We start from the raw sequence: 18,069 nt of genomic DNA on the forward strand, positions 1-18,069 counted from the left end.
AATCTCTGGAATTCTCTGCCCACTGAAGTGGTGGAGGCTACCTCATTGAATATGTTTAAATCACGGATAGATGGATTCCTGATCGGTAAGGGAATTAGGGGTTATAGGGATCAGGCGGGTAAGTGGAACTGATCCACTTCAGATCAGCCATGATCTTATTGAATGGCGCGGCAGGCTCGAGGGGCTAGATGGCCTACTCCTGCTCCTATTTCTTATGTTCTTATGGTATCTTGGGCTTCAAAGGGGATTAAGGAAGTAGGTACAATGGCCTTTTTCTCCTCTGCTGTTGCCAAGGTGGAGAGCGAAGGTTCCCCAAGGGCCCAGGCTGGGAGCAAGCTGTTGACCTTGCCACTCTTCCCCAGGATGGGGGTCTTGTGGCTGGACTGCCCCTTCTAGCCCTGGCAGACCTGAAGATCACCCCAGCATGGTGATTTCACTAGTGATCAACATCTTCATTCCTGCCTGTCAGCTATCAACATTTTAAAGTAGCTAGGTCACTTTAATCTCTCTGCCCCTGGAAACCTGGCAGGCTTTTAAAATCACACATCACTCCATTCTGCAGGAGGGATTTCCCTTTGTCTGAAGCTACCGTTGTGAGGAGACTACTTTGAAGTCCTCTGACAGATGTCAATTTAAATGAGGGGAGGAGTCCTTCTTCACAGCTGTGACTCAGTCCCAATGTATTCAGGTAGCTTTTATTTGAAGTCTCTGAGCCCCCCCTTTGAAATCCTGCCTATTCCATTGAAAACCTTTGATCTTTGTTAATTCCATGGTGCAGTGTTTTGAAATAAGCTTCCATAGACAGCTTAATAGATTTCTACTCAACTTCCAGTCGGTTGTGTTTATTTACATTTCCCCTCATACTTGAATGTATCTCAAGTACCCCCATTGTTCCTAACCACAATGTTTACTTAAGACTCCAAGCCTGATTGACAGCTGTGGTTTTTTCATAGGGAAGAAACCACAGCATCAAAGCCCACCTGGTGCATTTCCCGCTGGAGAGGCAGGTGAATAGCAGGGGCCGGTGAATGGGCTGGCAAACCTGCTCATTGTATTACAATGAGCAGGTTGGCATAATTATTGGGCTGCCCACTATGGGTGTGAACCTGGTAGGATCGATTGAGTGAATCCTGACAGCCCTCCTGCCTGGTGGGAATCCTGAGTTTTAGCCAACACCCCATTCAGTGGGGCATCCGGATTCCTGCCGGCCATCTGACGAGAGTGGAGAATCCCCCCCCTAGTGTATCTGGATTTCCAGAATATATTTGCCACACAAAATGTTAATATACAAGGTAAGATCTCACAGGGTTGGGGATAATATATCTTGGATAGAGGATTGGCTAACCAACAGAGAGCAGAGAGTGAGGATAAAAGGTCTTTTTGTGGTTGGCAAGCTGTAAATGGAGTGCCACAGCGTTTGATGCTCAGGTTCTAAACATTTATAATCTATATTAATGACTTTGTTTAAGAAGGGTAGCAAGAATAATCCAGGTACAGGCTGGTGAGCCTTACGTCAGTGGTAGGGAAATTATTGGAGAGGATTCTTTAAGACAGGATTTACTCCCACTTGGAAATAAGTGGACGTATTAGCGAGAGGCAACATGGTTTTGTGAAGGGTCTTCTCTCACTAACTTGATCGAGTTTCTTGAGGAAGTGACGAAGATGATTGATGAGGGTAGGGCAGTGGATGTTGTCTACAAGGGCTTCAGTAAGGCCTTTGACAAGGTCCCTCATGGCAGACTGGTGCAGAAGGTGAATTCGCATGGGATCAGAGTTGAGCTGGCAAAGTGGATACAGAACAGGCTCAGTCACAGAAGACAGAAGGTAGCAGTGGAAGGTTGTGTTTCTGAATAGAGGGCCGTGACAAGTGGCATTCCTCAGGGATCAGTGCTGGGACCTTTGTTGTTTCTAATATATATATATATATAAAAATGATTTGGAGGAAAATGTAACTGGTTTGATTAGTAGGTTTGCGGGTGACACAAAGGTTAGTGGAATTGCGGATAGTGATGAAGTGGAGAAGGTAGTCAAGAAGGCATATGGCATGCTTGCCTTCATCGGCTGGGGCAAGTCATGTTGCAGCTTTAAAGAACCTTAGTTAGGCTGCACTTGGAATATAACGTTCAATTCTGGTCGCCACACTGGATGTGGAGGTTTTGAAGAAGGTACAGAAAAGATTTACGAGGATGTTGCCTGATATGGAGGGCATTAGCTATGAGGAGAGGTTGGAGAAACTTGGTTTGTTCTTACTAGAACAATGGAGGTTGAGGGGGTGACCTGATAGAAGTCTACAAAATTATGAGGGGCATGGACAGAGTGGATAGTCAGAAGCTTTTTCCCAGGGTGAGTCAATTACTAGGGGGCACAGGTTTAAGGTGCGAGGGGCAAGGTTTAAAGGAGATGTATGAGGCAAATTTTATTTGCACAGAGGGTGGTGGGTGCCTGGAACTCAGTGCCGGGGGAGGTAGTGGAAGCAGATACGACAGTGACTATTAAGGGGCACCTTGACAAATACATGAATAGGATGGGAATGCAGGGATATGGTCCCTGGAAGGGTAGGGGATTTTAGTTAGTTCAGTTGGGCAGTATGATCGGTGCGGGCTTGGAGGACCGAAGGGCCTGTTCCTGTGCTGTAAATTTCTTTGTTCTTTGACTTGGATGCAGGGATAGAAGGTACTACAGCTAAATTTGCAGATGGCTCTAAAATAGGTGGGAAAGCAAGTTGCAATGATGAAACGTATAAATGATTTGATTTATTATTGTCACATGTATTTACAGTGAAAAGTATTGTTTCTTGCGCGCTATACAGACAGAACATACCGTTCATAGAGAAGGAAACGAGAAAGTGCAAAATGTAGTGTTACAGTCATAGCTAGGGTGTAGAGAAAGATCAACTTAATGCAAGGTTAGTCCATTCAAAAGTCTGACAGCAGCAGGAAAGAAGCTGTTCTTGACCTCAGACTTTTGTATCTTTTTCCCGAAGGAAGAAGATGGAAGAGAGAATGTCCGGGGTGCGTGGGGTCCTTAATTATGCTGGTTGCTTTGTCGAGGCAGCGAATGGGAGGTTGGTTTGCGTGATGGATTGGGCTACATTCACAACCTTTTGTAGTTCCTTCCGATCTTGGGCAGAGCAGGAGCCATACCAAGCTGTGATACAACCAGAAAGAATGCTTTCTGTGGTGCATCTGTAAAAGTTGGTGAGAGTCGTAGCTGACATGCCAAATTTCCTTAGTCTTCTGAGAAAGTAGAGGCGTTGGTGGGCTTTCTTAACTATAGTGTCGGCATGGGGGGGGGGGGGGGATCAGGACAGGTTGTTGGTGATGTGGACACCTAAAACTTGAAGCTCTCAACCCTTTCTATTTTGGCCCCATTAATGTAGACAGGGGCATGTTCTCCTTTACGCTTCCTAGTAGATATGGATAGGCTAGGTGAGTGGGCCAAAATTTGGCAGGTGGAATTTAACATGGATAACTGTGAGGTTATCCATTTTATGTGATTTATTACTGTCACATGTATTAGTATACAGTGAAAAGTATTGTTTCTTGCGCGTTATACAGACAAAGCATAGAGAAGGAAAGTCAGAGGAATAAACAACAAGGCAATTTGTTATCTAAATGAGAGAATCTCCAAAAAGCTTTGCTGCAGAAGGATCTGGTGTCCTCGTGCATGAATTGCAGAAATATACAGATGCAGAAGGAACGTAAATGGAATTTTGGAATTCATTCCTAATGCAATAGAATATAAAAATAGGGAAGTGCCGATGTAACTATATTGGGGATTCAAGAAACTGCACCTGGAGCACTGCATACAGTTTTGGTTGCCTTATTTGAGAAAGGATGCAAATGCAGTTCAGAGAAGGTTCACTAGTTTCCAGGGATGAATGACTTGTTTTATGAAAAGAGATTGAGCAGTTTAGAAGAATGAGAGGAGGTGCTAAAGGGGATTGACAATGTAGACGTAGAGCGGATGTTCTCCTTGTTGGACATTCTAGAACAAGAGACAACAGTTTTAGGCTAATGGGTGGCAGATTTAAAACAGAAATGAGGGGGAATGATTTCACTCACAGGGCTGTGAATCTGTGAAGGTTTTTAATTAGTAGCAGGATGAAAGGTTATGGGGAGCAGGCAGGAAGGTGAAGATGAGGCCAAGTTGAGATCAGGCACGATCACATTGAATGGCAGAGCTGGTTCAAGGGCTGAATTGCTTACTCCTGCTTCTTATGTTCTTAATTTCACTTTCTCCCCAATTTCTGTATCCTTTGATTTCCTTGGGGTCCAAAAGTCTATCAATCTCAGTCTTGAACATACTCAATGCCTGAGCAATCACAGTACTCTGGAAAAGAGAATTCCAAGGATTCTCTAAGTAGTTTCTCCTAATCTCAGTCTGAAGTTGCCACCCCCTTACCCTGAGATTACACCACCTGGTTCTAGAATTTCCAGCCTTGAGAAACACCTTGTAACTTTGACCTTGTCAAGGCGTCTCAGAATTTTACATGTTTCAATGTCTTACCTCACATCCTTCTAACCCCTAAAGAGTGAAGGGCCAATCTATTTAATCTCTTCTCATAGGACAAGCCTCTCAACCATGGAATGAACCTTGTGAACTTTCATTGCACCCCCTCCAAGCTAAGTACAGTGCAGCCCTGTTGTAACGCGATGGTTGGGGTCCATAAAATGTTATCGTGAATGTTATCGGGGTCGCGCTAAATCACTAAACCGGAAATAGCAACAAAAAAAAGGGTCCATCGTGTCATATCCGATTTCGCGCTAAATCGGGGCGTGTAAAATCGGGGTTCCACTGTATATCATTCCTTAGGTACAGAGATCAAAACCATACACAATACTCCAGCTGTGGTCTCACCAAAGCACGACATGAACACCAGCATTTACTTTCTCAACATTCAAAAACAATTAGTTTTTCTTTTATTTTATTCTTTCATGGAATGGTAGTGCTGCTGGCAAGGCCAACATTTGTTGCCCATCCCTAATTGCCCTGCTCTTCCTATCGAAGTAACTTCACATCTTTCCAAATTATGCTTCATTGTTTTCACGTTCTCTCACTTGATTAGCTATTGGTATCTCTTTGCATCCTCTTCACTGTTAACTCTTCCACACCACTTTGTATTGACAGCAAACTTGTTACGCTCAGTCCCTTCATCCAAATCATTATAGATTGTATATAGCGGAGACCCCAGCCCGACTGTTATGTCACTCCATGAGTAATAGCCTGCAGAACTGAAAATGTCCTATTTATTCCTGCTTTGTTCTTTAAGCCTCCGTCTATGCAAATGCATTTTCTCGCACAACAAGCTGAGAGTAACCTTAGGGAATATTTTGAAATTCACATATACTACATCCACTGGTCCCCCTTTCTGCAATGCAGGGAAATGCAGCAGCCAATTTGCACAGTACAGCACTGAGGCAATGACCAGATAATGTATTTTAATGATGTTGGTTGAGGTATAAATATTGACCAAGACATCATGAGAATCCCCCTGCTCCTCCTATAGTACCATGGATCTTTAACTGAGTGGACAGACAAGGATTTGACTTAACAAAAGATATTATCTGAGGCTCTTTGTTGCACTCTTGCCTCTTAGAAGGTATGGGTTACAAGTCCCACTCTAGGTGTTGAACACAAAATCAAAGAAGCTGACACTCCAGTGTGGCACTGAGGAGGTCATGTACCATTAAAGATGCTCCTTTCCGGCCGTTCGCGCCACGCCCCTGCTACAGAGAAGTCAGAGAATTTGGCAAATCTCCGTTCACTGCAGCAGGATGGGAAAATTCGTTCGGCGCGAATGGCTGTAACCTTCCAGCCATTGCCTTTGTGATAAGATATTAAACTAAGGCCCTGACTGTCCTCAAGCAGGTGCAAAAGATCCCACAGCACTATTTTTCAAAGAAGAGCAGTGAGTTAGCCCCACCTGGTCAATATTTATCCATTAATCAACATCACAAACAGATTGTTTGATCATTATCACAATGCTATTTGTGAGAGCTTGCATTGAATAATAAATACTGACAAAACATTGACTGCACTTCAAAAAAGTACTTCGCTGGTTGTAAAGTGCTTTGGAACGTCTAGTCAATATGAAAGGCTTTATATAAATGCAAGTAATTATTTCTTTAGCATCTCATCTGAAAGAGTGCAGCTCAGCCAGTGCAGCAATCCCACAGTACCGCACTTAAGCGCCAACCTCGGTTGTGTGTGAAAATCTCTGAATTGGGATTTAAAACACACCACCATCTTTCTCAAAGATGATAGTGCTACCACTAATACATTCTGACACTTGAGGTTGAGAAGAAATAAAAGAAATTGTGTACCAAGGTCAGAGTGCCAAAGAATGTAATTAGTCATCTTGATCAGCACTGATGCTGTTTTCTGATTTCCAGAAATTCAAAATAATCACAAAAATGCTGGAATCTTTTCAAATGCATTTCTTAGTTCTCCATGTGGCCAGTGAATTGATACCTTGTTGCTGGGCAGTTGACTGAAATGTGGCATCCTGCATGTCCATTTTCATTAACTCTTAATTATTTTAAGAATAATAGAAAATATAAATGTTGGTGCAAAGAATAATAGAAAATATAAATGTTTGCAACCAGGTTACACCATGCATAAAGAACCAAAGATTTGAAAGTTGCTTTGAAGAATTTAAGATAGTGTGGACCAAGGTATGTCTGAAAAAAAAGCACAAGATGTACAGTTGACTCGATGCTATGGAAACATTGTCAAGGTATTTACCTTGATGTATTAATCAGCGTATCCCATTGACTAGAAAATAGAAACTGAGTGAAAGATTTTAATATCCCATTAAAGTTCATTTACATATTCATTTCAGTCTCCAACATACCATAAAATGTTGCCAGATTGAGTTAGCAGAGTGGCAGAACAATTGTCGACCCCGATCAAGTCCTAAATACACATTTTGCCATTTTCTCCTATCCAAAATATGAAGCAGTTGGGAGCCTGTTTTTTTTTTACAACATTTAAGTGCCATTTCTTTTTTTCTTGTCAGTTACTAACCGTGACAAAAGATAGGAACCCTGTTCTCAGATGAAAACACACACAGTGCGAACCCCAAAGGTCTACTGAAGCCCCAGCTCCTCCCCCCCCAAAGACACTTCTGCCCGTCTCCAAAAGAGCCGCCTTCGCGCTCGTGAATCTCCGTCCATTTCCGTCTCCACACACACAGACACACACACACACAGACAGGCGCCAAGGCCGAGAGCCATTACCGACCATTTTAATGAACAGCGGAATACAATAAGCAGGGGGTGAATGAATGTAGTTAATAAGCATCCATGGGCCACAATTCCCCAGCCGGTGGGGAGGGGAAGGGGATGGGGATGGGGATGGGGATGGGGGGGGGAGGAATCCATTCGGCAATCTCCGGCAAAGAGAGAGAGAGGCCAAAGAGAAAAACGGACAACTTTTCACCCTGAAGGGGGGGGGGAGGGAGGGCAGAAAATGGAGATACACAAACACTCACACACACATATATATATACACAAAACACATCAAACCCCGCCCATTTATAATTGGGCCGCGTACCGTTTCTTTTAAAAAAGGGCAAAAAAATCCCGGTCGATAATTTCCGTTGGTTTCTGCCCGAAGCGACGACGACGACGACAAAGGCGCGCCTTTAAAAAAAAATGAGAGGAAATAATTAAAGAGTTTTCAATGCGGTTGGAGCTGCGGTGTTTGAAAAAGCGCGGGGGTGGGGGTGAGAGGGAGGGGGGTTGTTAGTCAGTAGGTGGGGGTGGGGGGGGGGGGGGTGTGGTTTGTTGATGATATTTACCGACTCTCTCCTCCCCCTGCGCGCCCCCCCCTCTCCCTCCTCCTCCTCCTCTCTGCCCGCACGCGGGGGACTCCGGGTAAAGTGAATTGATATTCAAAATGGCGGATGGAGCGTCCAAAGATGAAAAGCCAGGTAATGGCTCTAATTTTACATATTCATATTTCCATTTAGCATAATTTATTTTGCCTTATTACTGTATTTGATTGCCGGGCCAGCAAAAGAGAAAACTTTCATACCTTTCTTTCTGGCGCAAACACAGCCGGCTCGGCCGTTTCCACGGAGCGCATTCCGCCGAGGAAATTTTTTTATATATAAAAAAGCATATATAAAATATATAGAGAGATTATATTTTTCTCCTCCAAATAAAAAGGGAAGGGAGGGGGGGGGGGAGAGAAGGAAGGAAGGGGAAACAAATAAAGGGAAAGCGAGAGAGAGAAGGGGGAGGACAATTTTGACTTTTTAAAAAAAATTATGCAAAGTAAGCCGTGGCGTTTTACATTTTCTACTGTCTTTTTATTGATGCAAAAGCGCTCTATGCTAATTCGGGATCAAATATTAACCTCCCCGTTGCATTTCGAGGGGATAAAATAGCAGCAAATCTTTGGGAAGGGTTTTGTCGAGGCGGGCAAAAATGCGGAGCGGCGGAACGGCTGAAGAAAGGGAACATATTAAAAATCCGTATCTTGTTTGAGCGGGATCAAAATCTGAATGTGTAATATAGGCTGAAGAGGGTTTGTTTTTAAATCCTAGGAACGCCCCTCATGTTTAGGTGAATAGGTTTAATAACTTGACGTGCGCGTTCGGTGTGTAATTTTTTTTTTTATTATTGAGTCGAATCATCATCATTACTTTCCTCCCCCCGGTCCTGAGCTCTGCTGAGCTCAGATGACGGAGAATGCAGGCAGGAATGCTTATTAAAATCTGCCCCGAGGTTTTAATGAGCAATCTAGGCCTTGACTGATTTGTTTCACTTTATTTTTTTTTAAAAAAATCGCTCTTGGCATTCGGATTACATAGCGTAACATCCGCATTTACTGAAACAGATTGCCAAACGATTTGCAAACGTGTATTTTCAATTTCCTATGTTGATTTTATCCTCGATATTTAAATTGGTAAACAAATACATGTTCCTACCGAGTACGCTAGGTGGTTGTAACGCTTTGTTTATTTAGTAAAAGTACTTGCTTGAAATCCCTTCACTGGTGTTAATGTTGTTTATTGTGCACTTCACTTCTGATTGTAAGGAAAAATAACCATGTATGCGTACAATATACTTTTTTGCTTTGAAACACCGTCACAAAAATACTTTGACAAAATGTTTTAAGCAGTGTGTTTTGAGATTTAAAAATTTGAAAAACAAATATTTGTAGCATTAATCAGTGGTGTTTATACCAACCACCAAATTTATATAAACCACTTTTAACTCCACAGGTTATATTACAAATTAACTGATTAAAAAAAGAAATCTGATGTGTGTTGGTCTGTGACTTGGTTATCAAAAGTATATAAAAATGGTTTACCAAAGTAAAATCTCATGCTGCTGAATGTGTTTTGTAAATTATCCCCCAAACTGATGCATTTTTCTATAAACTCAACTCAAATTAACTTAGTACCCACATTTGTAAAACTTAAAGCGCATCCAACTTTTCTTTTTGTAGCTATATTGTTAAAGTTGTTGACATCATTTTGAAAGAAAATAGTTGCAGGAAATCAACTTTTTTAAAAATCTCAATGTTATCCTTTTGAGGGCATTGCTGGGCCACTGCTTTTCCATGACCACTGTTGAGTTGTTTCAGAATCTGTTGGGAGAACACGTGATTCAAGTAGGGTGAACAATTTTGTACATCGGTTCCTGTACTTAAAAGCAAATCCATTATATTAACATGTGGCTGTTGCTATTTTTGATGGAAGGCCAAAAATGAATAGTATAAGACAATACCAAAATTGAAAAGACTAGTAGAAGAATGGAGTTAAAAAAATGTAATTGGTTTGTAGATTACGCTGGCAGGCTGTAATTATTGCATGTTTTCATTCACAACATTATCCTGAGCCGGTGGTGAGTTATCATTTTGTTCGTTGAGTAGCTTGCTGGGTCATTTTAAAGGTTTTGAGAGTCAGTCATGCAGTATGGACTATATTCACATGTAGGCCAAAACTGGTAGCAGTGATAGGATTTTTTTCTCAAAAGATGTGTATTTGGGATTTTACGATTTGGTATATTTCATAACTTTACCATATTTATTCAATTCAGTTTCATAATATTTGAACCATTGGATGGTTCACCCAGTACCATAACCATTCTAGGTATTGCTGAGTTTGGCTCTTGCTGCCTATATAATGATGGAGGAATGTTCAGGTTTTACCATTTTGTGAATCAAATAATGGATGGTTTAGTGAGCTTTATATGGATGTGTTGTAGCATAGGAGTAACTTTGTTACCTTTGAACCAAAAGTTCTGTGTTTGAATCCCGCCCCAGGACTTGATGGTCAGGGAAGGTGCTTTCATAAAATGACCAAACAGGTTGAATATTAACCTGCAAAGCCTTCCAGTGGCAGGTGATAAGAATGGGAGAGATTCCTGCTGATGGAACATTAACTATCCATAATTCCAGACTACAACATGTGCAAAAGTGCATGTTGCCACATAGAGTCCCTGAGTGAATTGTAACACACCGCCAGTAATAAGCTTTCATTTGGATGAAGGGGGATGAATGTGTAGAATTTTGAGTTTAGGAGGAAAAGAAGAAAATTCGGAAGAGCATAGAGTATTGATAAAATATAGAAAACAAAAATTGCTGGAGGGAGAGGTGAAGGGTAATGTAGGTTTTCTTGTCTAGGCATGAGGTGGAAGTAATGAAGTGGTGGTCTTATTGTAGTGGACCTATTATCTTGATTATCATAATAGATAGAAAGTTACATGGAGACAAGAAAGCTTGTTCAACACAATTTATCAAGTTTAAATTTTACTTTTGGCACACAACTGCATGACTTGAATTTGGGACTTGATTTCATTCTCTGCAGTTTCTACTCCTTGGGTATCTCTCGTTAACACTTAAACCTCCTTTTCTACAATTTTAAAGATGGTTTTGAAGGCAAGGAAAAGGATGTGAAGTAAAAGCAGCCTATATACATGAAAAATACCATATTAAAAAAATGTATTCTTCTCAACATGTTAATCTCACCAACATGTTAGTCTCAAAAATAAATTAGAACTATCAGTGCGTGTCACTTCGGTTATGTTTTCAAATTTATTTGCTTCTGGTTTCAGTATTACTTGATCCAAAGCATTCGGTCCAGTTAGGTCCTTCACCTTTCATTTGTGTCCTTTTTTTCTATAAACTTGACTCATCAGAATTGTTCTTCTCATAAGTGAGCTATTTATGGCAACAAATAGTATCAGTATTGAGAGCAAAGGAAACATAACCTTTCCAGCTGAGGTGTATTTTAAAACAGTTATTCAAATTAAATAATATTTGGTTTCCACATTTGGTATTGTCAAAGCTTGTGCTGTGTAATGTATATTATTTCTGAAATATTAACTTGATTAATAGGGTGGCACAGTAGTTAGCATCGCTGCCTCACAGCACCAGGGACCTGGGTTTGATTCCGGCCTTGGGTGACTGGAGTTTGCACATTCTCCCCGTGTCTGCATGGGTTTCCTCCTGTTGCTCCAGTTTCCTCCCACAGTCCAAAGATGTGCAGGTTAAGTTGATTGGCCATGATAAATTGCCCCTTAGTGTCAGGAGGATTGGCAGGGTAAATAAGTGGGGTACAGGGATAGGGCCTGGGTAGGATTGTTGTTGGTGCAGACTCGATAGGCCAAATGGCCTCCTCCTTCACTGTAGGGATTCTATGAATAGTTTCTGCTATAGTGACTCGTGACACTGATATTTGGAGATAGCAATCTAATCAGGAATGTTGCTAAGAACATTTTATGTTGGGCTATATCTTTGACAGTTGCAGTAGAAACTTGTTTTTCAATGTTAGGACAAATATTATACATCAACATTTTGCACTAATTTGATTGTGGTGGAACTTTGTGCTGTTTGACTTGGATCATAAAAAGCTTAGTTTGAAACATTTACATATCATCATAGTTCTCATTTGCACTACCTTAGATTTTGATTTTCCATCCCAACATGTGGAGGCTACCTGTTCTCCAAACCCTACAAGCTGGAAGAAAACCTGAATTTTATTACAATTCTTTTAATTGAATTTGCTAGCAGATGGAGGAGGCAATCTAATTCATAATTTTGAGGATGTTCACTTGACTAAAGAAAGAAATGGAGATAACTTAAGAATTTCCACATTAAACTTTTTCCCAATTAATTTTTAATTGCTCTTTCTCACGTAAATATGGAGTTACAAACTTCCTTTCCAATTCTGAATGTTTTCTCTGACCTTTTCAGTTCGCCACAAGAAAAATACAAAATATTTATATGCCTTTTTTAAGTACTTAAACTGTGTAACCGGTAATTAAGGATGCTTAACATAATGTTTTATAAAAAAAATTTTAAAAAAACATAATGTTTTATTGTTAATTAAAATTCCCGGTACTTGAATATTTTTAAGCTTCTGTTTTCAACATCTAAAACGGGAAGAAAATTGGGATGGGAAGCTTAATCCTGCAAAAAGAATCCTCAAAATCTGGGTTACTTCACTTTTTCTTGGATTTCTCTCAGTGCCTCTTCATGACTGAAAGCATATTTTCCCAAGGTCCAAGGTGATAGTGAGTAAAGCTTTACTCCTGTGAAGAATTTCTGTGACAGATGAGAGACAGCTACCAACCATAAACACTGACTTTGAAAAGCTCTGCTTCAGCAGCCTCACCAGGTGTTACGCTTGCATCAATTCCATTTAGTGTTTTTCTTTTCCAGATTTTTGAATGATAGTTATATTTTTATTAATATATCTTTAAAATTCTATTGCCATCCATTTCACATTTTTAGCATTATACTCCTATGCAGTAAACTATTAATGTGATTAAATGCATTGAAACAAAAGCCTGTTTACAATGTAAACAAAACTAGGTAAAAATATATTCAGATGATAAAAATGATTGGTGTATCCTAGTGTGATCTTAAATCTGTTCTGCTGTTGACCTCACCTATCCCAGGTTCTCTGCTGAAAATTAAGCACTGAAGTGTGAATACACAGCTGTGGTGATGCCATTGTGTGATTTTTGTTACTGGCATGCACATTTCTGGATGCAATTTTCAGTGCAATGATCAGGGAGAACGTCATGCTTTTAAAGTCATGCTTGTCCCATCTTTCTAATAGTGAGAAATAATCCGTTTTTCCCTCTTCATTGAATTGTTTTCGAATTGAGAGGCTCCTTTGTAGCAATGCTTCATTATGTTTTCCAATTTTCAGGCTTTGCTAAAATCTTGTATTATTATTCCCATTGAAAAGAAGCTCACTTCTGGATGCTCAATTTATGATTTTGAAGAACTTGGATATAATTTACTAAAACAGCATGATTGCAATGCACTTAATTTTAGCTGGGCAGTTTTTCATTTATCATTTTTGTCAAATTTCCATTCTTGAATATATATGATGGCTAAAGTATAGTATTCAGATACAACTTAAGACATCTTTTTACATTGAACTGTTTATTTTCTATTAATGCTCTTACCCCCCTCATTTGTTGTTAGTCTGAGTACTGTGGCTTTGTATAAACAACTAGGCGTCTTTGCTTCCAGTTATCATATTTTGTCACATTATGTACTAAACTTCTTCCCATTTAAAACATTGTCCCCAGAACATTTGCAACCTTGATGTTGAGCTTTTAGAACATAGAACATAGAAAGCCACAGCACAAACAGGCCCTTCGGCCCACAAGTTGCGCCGATCACATCCCCACCTCTAGGCCTATCTATAGCCCTCAATCCCATTAAATCCCATGTACTCATCCAGAAGTCTCTTAAAAGACCCCAACGAGTTTGCCTCCACCACCACCGACGTCAGCCGATTCCACTCACCCACCACCCTCTGAGTGAAAAACTTACCCCTGACATCCCCCCTGTACCTACCCCCCAGCACCTTAAACCTGTGTCCCCTCGTAGCAACCATTTCAGCCCTTGGAAATAGCCTCTGAGAGTCCACCCTATCCAGACCCCTCAACATCTTGTAAACCTCTATCAGGTCACCTCTCATCCTTCGTCTCTCCAGGGAGAAGAGACCAAGCTCCCTCAACCTATCCTCATAAGGCATGCCCCTTTGATCACACACCGGCTCCATCACCAAGACCACCTACTTTTCCCTCCATATCATCAACTTTGCGTCAGCCCAGATCCATGACTTTGTTAGCTCGAGAACTGGATGTTCCAGCACACTCTCAGTCTATCTCCCATCTTGCACTACATAAAATTTGAGCTCATCCAATACTTTTTGACTCACACCAAGCCCTTTTTATCCATGGTCTGTGCTTGCTGATGTGCATTGCCTCCCGGTTAAATTGCATCTCAATTTAAAAATTCTTGTTTATGAATCCCTCAAGTCTTGCCTCTCTTTATTTCTGTAATCTCTCCTACCTGGAAATCCTCCTAGGTCTTTGCACTCTTACTTTGATCACTATAGATCCCTGATTGTAATCTCTCCACCATTGATGGCCATACCTTCAGCTGCCTGAAGCTCTCTCCTTTAAACCTCTCTGCCTGTCTGAATCTCTCTCTGCTTTAAGTTAGGCGTTAAAACCTACCTTTTTAACTAAGCATTTGGTCACTTACTTGAACATTACCTTATATGGCATGATGTTGATTTTTTTTTAAAAAGCTCCTGTAAAAGTGCCTGGGGACCTTTCTACTGCCTTACAGGAACCTTTTTATACTTTTCCAATTCAATCAAATCAAGTCCAATTCAGAGTCTCAACAAGTTGAGACATTTCCGATCCAAGCTGACAAGACAGGGTCTGCAACCCCTGTCTTAAGCCTGATCTACATGAGCCAAGCTGATTGGAGGAGGCGCAAGCCTTTCTCCTCCAAAGCTTGATCTCATTTGCATCTTAGACAAAAGGCGAAGAAGTCTCACAACACCAGGTTAAAGTCCAACAGGTTTATTTGGAGTGATGACTCACCTGATGAAGGAGCAGCATTGCGAAAGCTCGTGATTCCAAAAAAACCTGTTGGACTTTAACCTGGTATTGTGAGACTTCTTATTGTGCCCACTGCGGCCCAAAGCCGGCATCTCCACATCAGAACTTTTAAAATGCAAATTCCGTATTCATAGATTTTTTAAAATCAATGTGCTCACTGGGTTCCCAAAAAATACTCAAACCCCTTTCTGAATTTTTTTCCTCGCTTTTTTATTGTAGAAATTACTGTGCAACGTAAAGCTGTAAAATATATCAAAGGAATTGTTGTTATTTCCAACATTTGTGTCCTCAGCTACCTTGATCCCTCACTGGAAATTCCTCCCTAAACTCTTGTGCCTCTCCACCTTGCTCAACCCCTTTATGAAGTTCTTAAACCAAGTTTTCGGTCATTTGCCTAATGCCTCCATTGGTATGATTATCCTTACACATCAGTGCATTTGCTTGGGCCATTTTGCTATGATGAAGCCTCTATATAAATGCAAATTGTCATTATCAAAAGTGCCCATGCCTACTTGTTTTGCTGAATTATTTTGGCTTTGCTTTCATTTTTTTGTCTGATTATATCCCCAATGTACTTTGGACTTGTGGCAGTTCCACTAGCAGATTGATATGATTACAGTGTGACAAGTTGACATAGGCAGTCAGGAGCATTAGGAACAGGATGATGCCATTCAATCTTCAACTTGTATGTAGAATGTGATTGATTTGGCGTTCAACTCGTTAAAATGCCTTTGCTCTATATCCTTTGATATCCTTGTCCAACAAAAAAACTATCTCAGTCCTGAAAGCACCAATTGTTCTTGCATGCATAGCCTTTTGAGGGCAGAGTTCCAGATTTCTTCTACTTTGTGAAAAATGTGCTTCCTGATTTTGCTCCTGAATAGCCGAACTCTGTTTTCAAGATTATGTCCTAAGTCTCCTTGGTCCTCCTCCTCCCCCTCCTCTCTCTCTCTCTCTCTCTTTCCCCCCTCCCACCCACCAGAGGGAAATAGTTTTTCGGTATCTATTCTATCAAATCCTTTAACATTTTGAACACCTTGATCAGATTATTTTTCAATCTTGTATACTTGAGAGAACGTAAGCCAAATTTTTGCAACATGTTGTCATAATTTAACATGGTGGTACAGTGGTTAGCACTGCTGCCTCATAGCTCCAGGGACCCGGGTTTGATTCCCGGCTTGGGTCACTCTATGTGGAGTTTGTACGTTCTCCTCGTGTCTGCATGGGTTTCCTCCCACAGTCTGAAAGACGTGCTGGTTAGGTGCATTGACCCGAACAGGTATTGGAGTATGGCGACGAGGGGAATTTCACAGTAACTTCATTGCAGTGTTAATGTAAGCTTTACTTGTGACTAATAAATAAACTTTTTTACTTTTGTGACACAAATAAATAAACTTTACTTGTAAGCCTTGGTATAACTCTGGCAAATGATACATTCCGATTGCATTGAATTTAGATATAGGGTTTTGTAATGAAAATATAAAAACAAAGACAGAATGTATGACTTTAAAATAGGGATTGAAAATGCTCTCTGCTCCCTGGTCTCTTGGTCTTTAAGCCTGTTTCTCCTGATGACTTCATTTTGTCTTGCATCCTAATGTACAACACACTGGCTATTTAGCTATGAGAGTGAGACTTGAAGCTTGGGGTTTTGTATTTCTCAGAAATATCTCTGTACTTCATATGGTAAAGTGCAATGAAGTTATTTGTTACTTATTCACCAAATGATCTCCGAAATGACAGTGAGATAATGCCAAAGCAATCTATTTTGGGTACTGTTAGTTGAGGAATGAAAATTTGTCAGTGCAGTGAGGCCTAGATAAGGTTAAAATAGTGCAGATTGGAAAACTAAGACTTGTGAGAACTCACCATTGCTTGCATATATGCTACTAATTTCCAACAAGGAGACCATGCCATGGTTTAATCATCAGTTGACACTGTCAACCAGGCATCGTTAATACTGCACTGAAATAGTAGCCAAAATACGTTTCACTAAGTTGATATCTGGGATGGTGGGGTGGTGTGTGAGAGTGAGGGAGCGGGGAAGTACGGGTGGTGATAGTGGGGTGAATGGTTGGACAGGCTGGATCTGTATCTATTGGAATTTAGAAGATTGAGAGGCGATCTTATTGAAATTAAGCTCCTGAGAGGACTTAACAAGGTGGATGCTGAAAGGATGTTTCCCTTGTGGGATATATAAGAGAGAAGAGAAGAAATTTTCTCAGAGGATTGTGAATCTTTTGAACTCTTCCACAGAGAGTGGTGGAGGTAGGGTCAATGAATATTTTTAAGGCAGAGGTAGATAGTCTTGACTAAGGGAGTGAAAGGTTATTGGGGGTAGGCAGACTGTGGAGTTGATGTCACAATCAGATCAGCCACCATATTGATTGGTGAAGCAGTTCAAGGGGCCAAATGGCCTATTCCTGCCATGAGCCTTGCAGGATTACAGTTTTATGACGCAGTGTTACTAACCAAAAGATATATTTTTCTGTACACAGGCAGCACAATAGAAGATCAACCAACTGGTACCATCAAATGTACTTACTTTTTCAATACATTGCTATAAATCGCATGTGCTAACTTGCACTATTGTTTCTGAGCAAATATTTGAGAAGGTCTATACCGGGTTATCTATCGCAGGTTTTTAAATGTTGCTCTAAACAGCACATCCATTGGACTATCTGGAGCAGCAGGAGGTCATTTCAGGATTTGCGCTTCTGTTGGTTGTGATTAGATGAGCAGTTTATGATTTTATTTGTATAACATTTAAAAGAAGTTTAATAGATTGGGAATGAGCAATTAGATGGGTACATAAAAACAAAATACTGACAATTTGAAATTAAAAACATAATGCTGGAAAAATTTGGCAGGTCTGGCAGCATCTGTGAAGGATGCAAGTGGTGAGGAAGGAGTAAGTGGGGGTGGAATGTCCAGGTGAAAGTGGGAAGGGAGAATCCATATTCTCGACTGGTCCTGTTGGCATAACGGTGAAATGGATTTGGAGGGCCCTACTTTGACTTTCCACTGGTGAGTCAACTGCTCCCTCTGCGGTGTGTTATGGTTCAGATTAGAAACTCAAATGTTTAATGAAGCCCGCCGACATAAGTTTTGCACTCTGAATTTGGCTAGGATAAGCATGATATGTTCCACTTCAGGTGTGATTCGAAAGACC

The 18,069-nt window shown here is 40.8% G+C and overlaps 1 protein-coding gene across 4 annotated transcripts in view; it reads left to right on the top strand.

Annotated features, from left to right (window-relative positions):
• Nucleotides 1-7,838: 7,838 nt before the first annotated feature.
• Nucleotides 7,839-18,069, top strand: part of pou2f1a (POU class 2 homeobox 1a) — a 197,330-nt gene continuing 187,099 nt past the window's right edge. Inside the window, exon 1 of one of the 4 annotated variants that reach the window (XM_078232967.1) lies at nt 7,839-7,936. In XM_078232967.1, the coding sequence (XP_078089093.1) occupies nt 7,903-7,936 (34 nt within the window). In that variant the 5' untranslated portion in view covers nt 7,839-7,902. The remainder of the gene's footprint in view (nt 7,937-18,069) is intronic. The other 3 variants (XM_078232969.1, XM_078232966.1, XM_078232968.1) reach the window with 3 other exon arrangements.

This window comes from Mustelus asterias, chromosome 17 (assembly GCF_964213995.1).
Source record: "Mustelus asterias chromosome 17, sMusAst1.hap1.1, whole genome shotgun sequence".
NCBI lineage: Eukaryota > Metazoa > Chordata > Chondrichthyes > Carcharhiniformes > Triakidae > Mustelus > Mustelus asterias.